Raw genomic sequence first — 12,927 nt, 5'->3', positions numbered from 1 at the left:
CTTACTTACTTGCCAACTTTCATGGGTGGAAGTTGGCGAGGGCCTCTGCCAACTTGCCAACTTACTTGACAACTTTCATGGGTGGAAGTTGGCGGGGGCCTCTGCCAACTTGCCAACTTACTTTCTTGCCAACTTTCATGGGTGGAAGTTGGTGGAGGTCTGTGCCAGCTTGCCAACTTACTTGCCAACTTTCATGGGTGGAAGTTGGCGGAAGCCTGTGCTAACTTGCCAACTTACTTACTTGCCAACTTTAATTGGTCGAGTTGGCAGAGGCCTCCGCCAACTTCCCCATTGAAAGTTGGCAAGTAAGTTGGCAAGTTGGCAGAGGCCCCCGCCAACTTCCACCAATGAAAGTTGGGAAGTAAGTAGTTGGCAAGTTGGCAGAGGCCCCCGCCAACTTCCCCATTGAAAGTTGGCAAGTAAGTTGGCAAGTTGGCAGAGGCCCCCGCCAACTTCCACCAATGAAAGTTGGCAAGTAAGTTGGCAAGTTGGCAGAGGATCCCACGAACTAGCCAACTTCCACAAGTTTGCTATTGAATTATGTAACAGGCGATAGCCACCGACTTGGTATTTCTGAGTTTGAAGTTGTACCCAAGAGGGGGAAGTTGGTCGACGAAACCTGAAACTTGTACATTCTGCATATCATTAGCATCTCATTGTCGGCTACATGGACTGTCTGCCAGTCAAAGCATCTATACTATAGGCAACTACCATTGCCACAAATGTCTCGTACTTGTAAGGATCCGAAGGTCAGTAAAAGTGATTTCGATCAGATGTGGCTAAAATCGTACGATTGGTTGACAGAAATATCAGACGCAAAGAGTATGGTACTTCGCGTGTTCAGGTCGTTGCGTATCCGAGCCGAGTTAGCCATTTTGAGATCCGTGTACGTCCACATGACGTTGAAGCCATGTGTGTCACTTCCTGTCACGCATTCGTAACTTGCATGCGATTCACTCGATTGACTTTGAGAAGCAGTTGCGTTTGATCAAGTTTCAAAATCCGTGACCGTTTTAAAATATTAAAGGCACAATGAAATGAAGTAAAAAGAAACTGCACGAGCTAAAATCATCATTCGTGTGATCATCCGAATACAGCAGCTATGTACATACGGTTCTGTACTGTATAGTTCAAAGGTCGCGTGTGATCGAGATCAAGAGCGCCAGCGTGCTCCACACAAACGTAACATGCATGGCAGCCTACGCCGCGCAGTTGTCAAAGTTTTGTACGTTTGCCGAACTATGAGTCGATGAAATTTCAAATCTTTCTCTTGGAAATACCTGGTATCATTTTTTTTCGGGCCTCTCTTTATTATGAATAGAGTTTTAAAGTCAACGTATGTTTCTCTGCAGGCATGCTCCGCTGACTCCGCATGCATCGTAACTTAGTGCAAATATTCAGTCCCGCATCAACTTGTCATGGACGCCGCACGTAAAAAAAAGACGTTCATGGCTTTACCAATCGGGCTACAGACAAACATATAGTAACAGAGGATCATATGAAAACGTGCCACCATTTGCCACCGATTATTTCGAACACTGATTACTTCTCATGTAGGCCTACTTTTGAATTTTCATGTTGGTATTGTGCAATATACTAAATTGTGTATTGTTTGTATTAGTTCAATGTTTTTTTTTCACTTTTGATGTTTTATTATTTATTTAATGTAAATAAAAAGGATTTAAATTTAAAAATAAATTGTATAGCTTGCCAGTTATCACTGCTGAATGGAGAAAAATATTAAAAATGTCAGAAGTATACTAGTATCTCATCACTGAATGCCTTGTGAATAGCCCTGGTGATATGTAAATTGTATGCAAATATTATGCAAATAAATATGCTAATTAGCCGCCCGCCTTTTATTTTCATTTGTGGAGAACACTGTCTTTTGATCATAATGCCTGAAACTTTGTTGTCGGGAAGACTACTATCTAGTTGTGTCAAATATATCAGTTATTGGAAGATTTCAGGGTAAGACACATCATAAAAATATTATTGGTTCCTAAAGAGACAGTTGTTGCTTGTTGATCAACGCAATAATATTAAAGCTTGTGAGAGTTCAACACAACATATTTACATGTACTTGTTATATTCAATGCAAACACTAGACACTATCAAACTGAAACCATATCACTGTAACCATATCAGTAGAATACGAACCTCACCAGTATTGCACATTTATTAATTTTGAATGCTTTGAAAATTGTCTTGATTCATTTTGAGACAAAATTTTGTTTAAAATTTACGAAACTGATCACTGTATGCTGTGAATAGAAATAACAATCGAGATAAACTGACATATTATTTATTAAACTAACAATAAAATTTTGACATTGTGAACTTAAGGGCAGATAATCTTCAATACATTGAGCGAAATTACCAAAATATAAATCAGATAAAATGGGGAAAAATGAGAATATATAAGGGTTCAAAGTTTTAAATGTACACACCTCTCTCTTTTTCTTATCAGCCTGTGGTCTCATTGTAGACATAGATGTAACATGAGTAATACTGGTATAGGATTGCTGTGTTGGTCCAATGCCACTCTTGCTGCTTTTTGCTCCATCTTGTGTTCCAGTTGTCATATCAGCTTCTGACTTAGTCATGTAACGTGGGCTTTTGGAATGGTTGCTACTCCTGTCAGGGCTCCGGTCAGGACTGCGATATTTGTATGGCTTTTGAAGCTTGCCATCCATCGTAAGAGATGATCTTCGCTGTTGGTTCAACAGCACGCTCTTACGAGGGCTTTGTGACTGCCTGTGTATGGGCAGACGTGCCCGTTCCTCACTCATGTCTTCACTTTCAAAGTGCGTGTTTTCTGTAATCGGTGTCAGGGCATCGGTTCGCATTTTCACACCGAAGTCAGTTCCGTTGAGGTTCATTTTCTGTTTTGTCAGTTTGTTTGTGCTTGCTGGTTTTACACTTCGCGGCGAGATCTGCTTCTGAGCGTCAGACACTGAACCAATATAGTCACTCTCAGACTGGGTACTGCTTGTGGTGGACGATGCATTGCTCACCTTTGTATCCCGTCTGAGACTGGGCTTCCTACGATCTGTTTTACTAGGTTTTGTAGAAAACACCACTGAAGATGTTGGGCTAGTGTCTGACACTGTGGACGCATCATTACTCGACCGAGAACTTTCAACTGACAGGAAATCCAAGTCTAATATGTTCCCTGTGGAGAGTGAAACGACACTTTGTGAATTTGTAAAATTTGTAATTTACCATCATTCTCCACCTGTTCTCTGTGGCGAAGACAGTGAAAGATGTGACTATTCTCTGCTGGCTATTCTTACTTTGAGAAAGAACATTAGATGAGCAAATGTTAACACACATACCACAACTAGAAAATTCATTCACATGCTCATAAGTATATACAGTACACTGTAATGCATACATATATAGACAAATTGACAAACATACAAATGTAGAGACTGCATGGACAAATCATGTATCTGCAATACGTGATGCTCTTCTATGATTCACCTGGCTAACCACATTTTTCATGTTTACAATGGTTTACAACACTATTCAGTCTTTCTGAATTTAATCTCTCATTATCAAAACAAGAAGTATAACTGTTGTCTATTTTACGATGGATCAATCAACGTTATCTACTCATTCTGTTCTCAGACATGTAAAGAACCTGTCTTCTTATATCATAATATTGTGAATGTTTATCTTTGAAATTTTTTTCTTTTAATTGTTTAAGGAGGCGCTGCACCCACCACAGCGTATTTTGCTAAAAAATCACTTTTTCGCAGATATTCATTCAATTTTAATTAATTTTTAATCCAAGATTAAAATATTGGTTGGGTTCACCTTTTAGCTTGTCAAGCAGTTGTAAAATGCGTGATACAGAAGTGTTAATTTATGCAAATGTATGCAAATCACCTGATTTCCTGGCTTCTTTTCCTCCCAATTTCAAAATTTCCAAAGAATTTAACTCCACTCTGGCTAGGTCAAATTTTCTGAAATTTTCACATTATGTTCCTTAAATGCTATATAACAAAATGACTATTTTGTTTGGCAATAAATTCTTACATTTTGAATAAGAGGCATTTTAATTTTGCTAATCATGATTTTAATCACTTTTTTGAGTGTCAGTCTTTCAACCCTTGCCATTTTAGAATGAGGATAGATAATGCAAAATAAAATAGTCGTTTTTTTCTACATATACTCTTCTTTCAAGTGAAATATTACATTTCAGAAAATAGCATCAAGTTTTTGACTTAAATTAATTTTTATCATTAATACCAAAATCGAGGTTTTTACCCAAAATATACACCTACTTCATCCTTCGAGTAAACTACTGCTACCATACTAAACTTTAAAGTCTCTGCTTTTTGAAAATACATAGTATGAGGGGTTTTCCTTGTCATCTTTCATAAGAAATATTCCTTTGAAAAAACTGTGTTGGCAACATGCAGCTCTACCTTAAAATGGTCAACGTTTAAAAGTAGATCAGCATTTTACTGTTCCAAACATTGTAAATTTATTGATACACATATGTATACAATTTGCCCAGAAAGTCAAGTTTACAAAACAATGAACTGTAAAATACAATTACATTTATGTGAAACACATTTCCACACTGATTTTACCTTTCTTGGACTTTGAGATAGCCTCAGCCTTTTTCATTCCCTGTGGCTCTAAATCTTTATAGTTCCATGACATGTGGAACCTTGGTACGGGTTTGACGCCGGCAATCCATAGAGACGTCAAGTCACATATGTCAGACTTGAAATCATCGTCAAACTGTCTCCATGATGACGGGAAAGCCTCACAGAAGCTGCTGTAAATGCACTGTGCCAGCAACTCAGGGTAATTCTTGAAATACAATGTGGAATAAGATTAGGAAGTTGAATGCTATGCAATACTATGGTGTGACCTTTACACAGATGTATATGTTATGACAGTAAATGTTTTAGGGAAATCTCACAAAATCTGACTTTGTTGGAAAAGGGAAACACAATGCATTTTCACATTATCCTATATCTCTCAATTTATGCAATTATTTTGCCATGAGAAAAATTTGAATTCCTAAATACTCAGCATTTTGGGTAAATATGGTAATATTGAGTTGAAAATTGAATTTAAATTCAGTAGACCCTAATACTATGCTCACATCTAACAAGTTATAACAATAACAGCACATTTTTTTGTTTTTGCTTTATATATTTTGTGATGTGACCTATTTTACGGTGCTGCAATAAGGATCCCTGATCAATACACAGTATTCACTCAAATCAGTAGACACTAAGTGCTATTAAATCTGTGTTTTTATCCCTTTCAGGGCAGATAGTGTGATAAAGGACAACCTTTCTACTCCATGAAAATTTTTCTCCACTCTAGTACGGATCCCTTGTTAATTGGTGCCTTTTTTTCCCAAGACAGATCAGTTTCATTCAGAGTAATAGTCTGTGTAATACACATCTGAGGATTACCCGTGAAGTCATGGAAATGGCTCCCACAGGTCTCATCACATTAGGAATTATCGAACACAGAGAATGGCAAGCTGACCTGATGACTTGCCATCATAAATATGCACTGTGAGTTCATGAATACACATCTCATAAACCATCTCCCATGAAAGTTGACGTGAGAACCTTTCACTCCCCTGAACTATTGCTATGAGCTTGAAATAATTAATTTCATAGTGCAAGAGTTCACTATACAGGGGGGTCAAAAAAGCATGACTTTGCCATTTTATTTTTTTTAAGTAATCAGTTGAAAATGCAGGTTTGTTTGCTGAGTAGGTGCACATTAAACCTGATCATCAGAAAGTGGATCATAAAATCATTTCATTTGGAATGACCTTCTACCCTTATGACCTTTGACCTCTTTGGGATCTCACAATTACATGAGGGGACTTCTAAGTAAAAGAGTTAAAGGTGCCAGTGTACAAATGATTATCCTTTTCTTTCAAGAGTAACTGAAATAATCTTTTTAGAGTGCAACTTTGTTGATTTGTCATTGTAAAAATTATCTATTTAGTTTAAAGGAAAGACAAAACAGATTCATCGGAATGTACAATCTTACCTTGAAGAAAACATCTCTATATTTTGGTTCCTTGGCATATATCAACAGTTTGACATAATTATGTGCAATTCTGTTGAACAGTTTGGACTGTGATATTTTACTGGGATGGTACTTGTTAAGAAATATCCACCAGAATGTATCCTAAGATAAAACAAAACATTAGTCCGTTTTCCCTTATCAATTTATTACAATATTTACCTACTTTTCTACATTACTGATTCCAATGCTACTCTGTAGTTGGAACCTGTTTTCCAAACATTTTTGCAATCACTGTTCAAAAACAGGTCTTACAGGGGTGTGAATATTGCGTCTACCAGAACTATATAGTAACTTGAGGAGATGAAAGATTCTAACAAGACGCAAGATAAAATAATCATCGAAAGTAAATTATATCAAACTGCTGTATCTGGACGGTCTCTTTATAAATCCTCACTGTATATATGAGGGTGTATTTTTCTACTGATATTTTACATGCCCAAAGATGGTTGATTTCTCTGGCTAAACCATACACAAAGTGATTTGACTAGACTTGCTCTGAGGCACTTGGCATATAAATATTTAAAAAGAAAAAAACATGAAGGAGTAAACTTTAGCAGACTGTTGCATTAGTTGTAGGCTGTAGCTTAGATCATAGGGTAAACGCATTGGCCTATGGCCAGTAACTGCTGCTGAGAAAAGCCAAGCGACTGGATGCCAGTCTATGATTTGACCAGCCATGCTACTCAAAGTCATACACACAGTGATAGCTTTTTTGCCTTGTTTATCCTTTGCTTAACTTCTGAAGGCACATACATTAAGAAAATTAAATCCCGGAAAAAGTTGACATAGCCGGAAAGCAGGTAAGAGACAATCTACTAAAAGAGCCTTTATATGTCATAGAGTGCTCCCTCTAGTGGCAAAATAGCCAAATGCTTACCACTAGGACTGCTTCAGACATTCTGGAGTAGAGAAGTCTTTTGAATTCCTCCTTGTAGTAAGGTTTTCTGTCAAGATCTTTGTGTGCTCTTGCCACTTTCTGCAGTATTGTAAATGCTTCAACATCTGGTAATGGAGTCAGTTCATTTGCATCAAATCCAGGGTATTGATGGAGCTGAAAGACCATCCAACAGGAAAATCAAATACCGGTATAAATATTACATAGAAAAGACTTGAAAATATGTATTTCAATTACTACATATTTTAAACTTTTCTGCACAACAGACATCTCCCAAGTAAGAGATAGTTTTAGTTTGTATATGTGTGAGCAAACAATTATATTCCACAATATTTCATGGCTTGGCAACTCATTGACTTGTTCACAAACAATTCTGCAATTCTTCATCAGTCTAAATAAAGTATCAATACATTTTATCAAAGTTGTTAAATTTCTTATTTGGGAATCATTTGGTTCACAAGGAAAATGGATAATTTGGTTGCTGAACAGAATAACTATTATTATCATCATAAAAACTGTAGTGCAAATGGTGTCACCCGGAGAGAAAGTCAGCCAATTTCTGATCACACATGGTAAATATTAGATTGAACATTTGTTTGCTTTGTCAGTGTTTGTGATAGTAGTGGTAGTAGTACATGGACCAGTAGTAGTAGTAATGTTTTATTACAGGACATGAGGACAGGTGGTGTCCCAGCCTGATGGGCTTGTATGTCACCTCAATTTTTTTTTCAATTCCATCACAAAAGAGGATGTCCCGTATAAAATACACAATATTCTGAAAAATAAGGTATTAACTGTTTCTGTACAAAGTGTCTTTTCTCTTTTGAAAAGCCTTTTTAATAAACTTTGCAATATTTCGAAATTGTGATAAAAAGGCATTTTTTTTAACTTACCTCCACAAGTTTTGGTTTGTTGTTACTCTTGTCCTACACAACAGAACAGACAAATCAAAGTACACATCAGAAAAAAACATTATTTTGAAGTGTTCATTGTCTATATACATTGAGTGCCAAAAGACTTGTGTACAGAAACTACTGATAGATCCTAGCCTAAACTGTTTATAAATGGTAAAAGACAGGGCTGCAATTGGCATATTTTGTGGATTAAAATTTCACACTGCCGTTCCTTTGATATGAGATATTCATGGTGCATTACCATAAAATGAAAAATTACTCAAAAGTTACGTATTGGAAACATAAATAATGAATTTATCAGCAGAGATAAAACTTACCAGTATGTATAATACATATATATTTGGGAGAAGAGTGTGTATCTTGTTTGAATATACATTGTAAGATCTGACTATACTAGAAAAAATTTCTTGATATCGAAAATACTTCAACAAAGTGCAGATACAAAAAGCATGGGAAAGGATAAAGGAGAAGTACATAATTATCCAAGTGTGTCACAAATCGATGGACATAAAGACTTACTTTTTTTGCAGGGAACTTTGCAAGTTGCTTGACTTTAGTGTTGACCTGTGGCAATAAAGCTGTAAAAGACAGTGCAAGAAATAATAGCAATGTTTGTGAAAAGTTGGTGTTTTTTATATTAAAGTATCACCGGGACTCCATCACACAATCAAGTATAAAATGCATTTGTACTTTCAGCAAGGTGCAAAACAAAGACCTTTTCAAAATACTGGTACACAAATTGAAAAAAACAAATTGGAACACTTCACCTAATTGTATTATCAGCTCTGAATTCAATCCTAAGTTGATGTTACACAATTATTTTCTCACTGATGAAAATGATTTTACATGACTCCATTTATAATTTGAAGTAGTTTGAGTGTAAATTTCAGATTCCCAAAACAAATACTTCATTTGCGATTACTGTTTTTGAATGAAAAACAGTTCATACATTTAAAACTTAGATTTCATCAAACATCTCAGTATTCTTGACAGCCTAATGAATTAGAGGCATCTAACTCATATCATTGAGTACAAAAACTCAAACAATGGGAACCTTTTTGCAAGAACAGATAACTGATCAAGTGACGTGACTGATTTTCACAATAAATAGCCAATCACAGTTGTATGTTTAATGAAAGTATGAAGTCATTGCTACAGAGGTAGTATGTGCCTCAAAAGTGAAAGACTTCAATTCAATGGTCACCGTACAAAGTTTGAAATCAGAGAAACACATTACTTAACATTTACCAATACACTGAATTCAAAACGGCTGCCATCCTGTTTGAGCACCGTGGTGGGAAAATAAACTTTTCAATTTTCAAAACGTAGCATCAATGACACTTGTCTCATGTTTGGTTTGATGTGGCAGGCCAGAGTGAGTGTACATACAACATTCAATAGCTTCTATGGACCTTGGCTTGTAATAATCATAATGTCAAACTCATGCATTTGAACACATTTTGATGCACAGTCCATCAAATACCAAGGTGAGATATGAAATGGTCGACAACTGTTGCAATTGGACGCACACATACAAAATACCGTGCAGCCTGGTACATCACAATACAATCTACCATACCAAGGTGAGAGACGTCATCTTGTGATATTGTATTACATGGGATTAATGTTAACAATATTTGGTGATTCATCAAGCAGTAATACATAAGAAAACAACTCATTATTAGCTTGGAGTCTTTGAATGTGTTTCAACATGCAAATTGTGACTCACAGTTACTGACATTTTCACAAAGTTTATACTTTTGTAGCTCATTACTTTTTATTAACATACTTTTTGCCAACGATAACTTCAATGATAACTTCATTTAAACAAATTTCCATTTTACAGTTTCGCATGCACATACACACCAAATAGAATGGTGTAATGTATGTCTAATGTCAAGTTTTTGCAGAATGAGATATTAAGCTTTGTTTTTTTGACCAAAAACAGTAGAAAATGTCAACAAAATACAAGGTTGCATATTTAGTCACATTTAGTCACAATTTGAATATATACAATTTAAACAAATCTGACAGAGATCAACCCAAGGATCATGCATGTAAAGTTCCAAAGAAACCTAACAAGAACTTTGGGAGAAAATGATTTTTTACCAAAAATAGGAAAAGATGCCCCAAAAATACATATATGAAAATTTCACCACAATTAGAACAAATATGACACAGAGGCAAACCCCAGGATCATGCATACTACATTTCAAAGACATGGGATGAGCAGTTCAAAGCAGTTTTTTTACCAAAAACAGAAAAAATTGTCCCAAAATACAACTGTCAAGATTTCTTCCCAATTTGAACAAATCTAACTAGAGTCACCTTAAAGGACCTGCATAGCAAGTTTCAACCAAATCTGACAAATGATCACAAGGACACAGGAACTGATTTTGACCACTACTGAATAATACAGGGTTTCCTCACAGAGAACGTTCTCAAATAAATAATACTGCATGCAAAGTCACTTACTTGCTTTTATTGAATAAAGTCCTGCAAATCGGTTCAACTCTCTGGCTTCCTTTTCTGTAAAAGATCAGTATTCAAAGAACTTAATACATATCATGACACAGTGGTTTGTTATTATTTATTTGATACGGTACATGTAGATGTGTGTTTTGTATTTGATGTAAAAGCATTCCATCACAAATTACTGATACCATGTATGTAAAAGTAATCAATAAAGAGAGACTATTTTATATGCTACTGTTGCTTGTCCCTGTCTATTCAGTTGAATTTATGCCGGTAAAATGTGAACAGTTGAGCAGGATTTAAAATTTACAATACAAAAAAAAAACAATCCATAATTAACACTTTCTACATTAAGGATTGTCTACATTTAACTTACAAAGTATTTCTTTTCACAACTGAAAAGTATTCAACTGGAAATGTATAAGTAAACCTAGTTTAATTTGAAAAACAAATTACATTTCACTGGACCAGCATCTGTTTCACAATTGTTTTTAAAATACTTTTGTTCTGTGCATTTATGGCTATTTCTTGATTTACAGTATTTCTAAAAGTGTGTGTAGAACACTGAAATGCTAGTGTTTCACTTGTCAGCAAAGCTTTTTCATGTATGGTGCATAGTTAAGGGTGAATTCTTAACTTCAATTAAATTATTAACAACAGCAATATTGGCTGCAGATATATAGACAGCATTCAAAGGACAGATACAAGGTATTTCAAACATACTGTAATGAATATCGCAAGAAATTGTAGTTCTACATATAATATGCTGATGAAATATGCAAAAGTTACCTTGGCAAAAAAAGAAATAAACAATTTTCAATTTTCAGTGTAAGTCTTTCACAAATATGAAGTAATGACGTGATTTTTGTTTTTGAGCTCACAAGACCAAAGTTATGTCAAGAATACAACTGCAAGATGACAAAAGTAACAATAAATTGACTATTCAGAATTGCACTGTGTTTACATGATCTGATAGCAATTGACATTTTCTGCGACACACAGTGCACTGCTATTTTCATTTCTGATTAATTTTTTCATGACAAATGCGGCACATAGGCTGCAGCACCTAGTCTAGATCAAAGTACAGGAAGATGAGAAGGGCCAAACAGGCCTTTTCAAAAGATGGAAAGAAGCCAACGTCACTAGCACATAAAGGTTAATGCAGCAAACTAATATATCATCATGTTATTATTTACCTTTCTGGTAACCCCTCTGTCTTCTCTCTGGTGATAGCAGGTCAACTGGTGCACCGTAATCTTCATCATAATTAGAGGCTCTACTTTCAACAACAAGTGCTGTGTAACTTTGAAGCTCTTGATCCAAATGTGCTATTTTATCATTGACTCGATCAATAGAACCGATTAAAAATGCTTTGATGGTAATGTCAAGGTTTTTGAAAATCATCTGGATGCACTTGTATGTTTACATTGAACTATTCTTAATTTGCAGATTTGTGGAATATTCCATGAGAAAGGAATGTGGCATTCAAAAGATAAAGCGCAAAAAACAGGTTATTACCAAAGGCATTACTGGCTTGAAAATTAAATAAAAAAGTTAAATACTGATAAATTGGACAGATTAGCTCTACTTCTGTAGTCATACTGATCAGTGTGTTCAATAGTTTCACTTCTGAGAAACAAACGTCTTTGTTTAGAGATTTTATATGATTGCTAGCAGGACATTAACAGGGCTCGAAATAATACCTGTCTGCCTGTCCCGGACAAGTGAAATTTGGCCTGGCACAAGTAGTTTTGAAAAGTACTTGTCCAAGTTGACAGGTAGATTATTTCAGCCTGCAACCAGTATTTCAACCTATTGACTACAGCAAATATTCATAAGTTTAAATTTATGTACCTTTTAAAATTTTGAAAATCATTGTTTGGATATTTACCTGTCAGAAAAATGTAAAAGAAAGTTCGATAATATCAAATCACCGTTTACAGGAGTCAGCCATGTGATTTATCTAAGGTCACGTCTCAGATCTCTTAGATTGGGAGATTCTCAGAGCCATCTCAGCACGGATGGCGTTGTTACGCCATTTTGCATACAACACAGACGTGAGTTTGTTGAACTTTCCCAGATTCACTCGTCGGTTCTGTCAAAAACTTCCTATCAAACTAATTAAAAATGACATTCAATTTCTCTGGACATTGTCTCAGGTGAGTTGAAATTAGTATAGTTTCTTAGAATAAATTATGCCATTTTGGACAGGTACTTTTCTCACTGGGACAGGCACTTTTTATTTTGACTTGTCCAGTGGACAGGTGGTTGAAAAAAAGTATTTCGAGCCCAGATTAATACACAGGAATTAGGTTTTTTAGTTTTAGAAAGGTTTGGGTAATCTAAATGAAAGTTCCAACATAGGAATGATACCAATCACCACATTTCTTTTATCCTTTGTAGCATTTTGTGTTGTTTCCATCTACCTTTCATGTTTGTGTTGAAGTTTGTGTGTACATGTATGCATGTTTTGTTCATAATCAAGGACGCAAGGTTACACAAACTTGTTGACGAAAGTAGAGTGAATCATGTTCTAACACCACAGACAGAAACCAAAATATG

At 35.6% G+C, this 12,927-nt stretch overlaps 1 protein-coding gene across 1 annotated transcript in view; it reads right to left on the bottom strand.

The window, feature by feature from the left end:
- LOC139150830 (protein FAM227A-like) overlaps nucleotides 1-12,927 on the bottom strand; it is a 59,092-nt gene that overhangs the window by 44,085 nt on the left and 2,080 nt on the right. Inside the window, exons 2-9 of the mRNA XM_070723238.1 lie at nucleotides 11,562-11,735; nucleotides 10,366-10,419; nucleotides 8,410-8,468; nucleotides 7,870-7,902; nucleotides 6,959-7,132; nucleotides 6,043-6,183; nucleotides 4,605-4,830; nucleotides 2,451-3,175 (exon numbers count right to left, since the gene is read on the bottom strand). Coding sequence (XP_070579339.1) covers nucleotides 2,451-3,175; nucleotides 4,605-4,830; nucleotides 6,043-6,183; nucleotides 6,959-7,132; nucleotides 7,870-7,902; nucleotides 8,410-8,468; nucleotides 10,366-10,419; nucleotides 11,562-11,735 — 1,586 coding nt within the window. The remainder of the gene's footprint in view (nucleotides 1-2,450; nucleotides 3,176-4,604; nucleotides 4,831-6,042; nucleotides 6,184-6,958; nucleotides 7,133-7,869; nucleotides 7,903-8,409; nucleotides 8,469-10,365; nucleotides 10,420-11,561; nucleotides 11,736-12,927) is intronic.

The sequence above is a fragment of the Ptychodera flava genome, chromosome 15, assembly GCF_041260155.1.
Source record: "Ptychodera flava strain L36383 chromosome 15, AS_Pfla_20210202, whole genome shotgun sequence".
Taxonomy (NCBI): domain Eukaryota; kingdom Metazoa; phylum Hemichordata; class Enteropneusta; family Ptychoderidae; genus Ptychodera; species Ptychodera flava.
The sequence above is the reverse complement of the archived record's forward strand: the minus strand, read 5'-3'. Positions and strand labels throughout refer to the sequence as shown.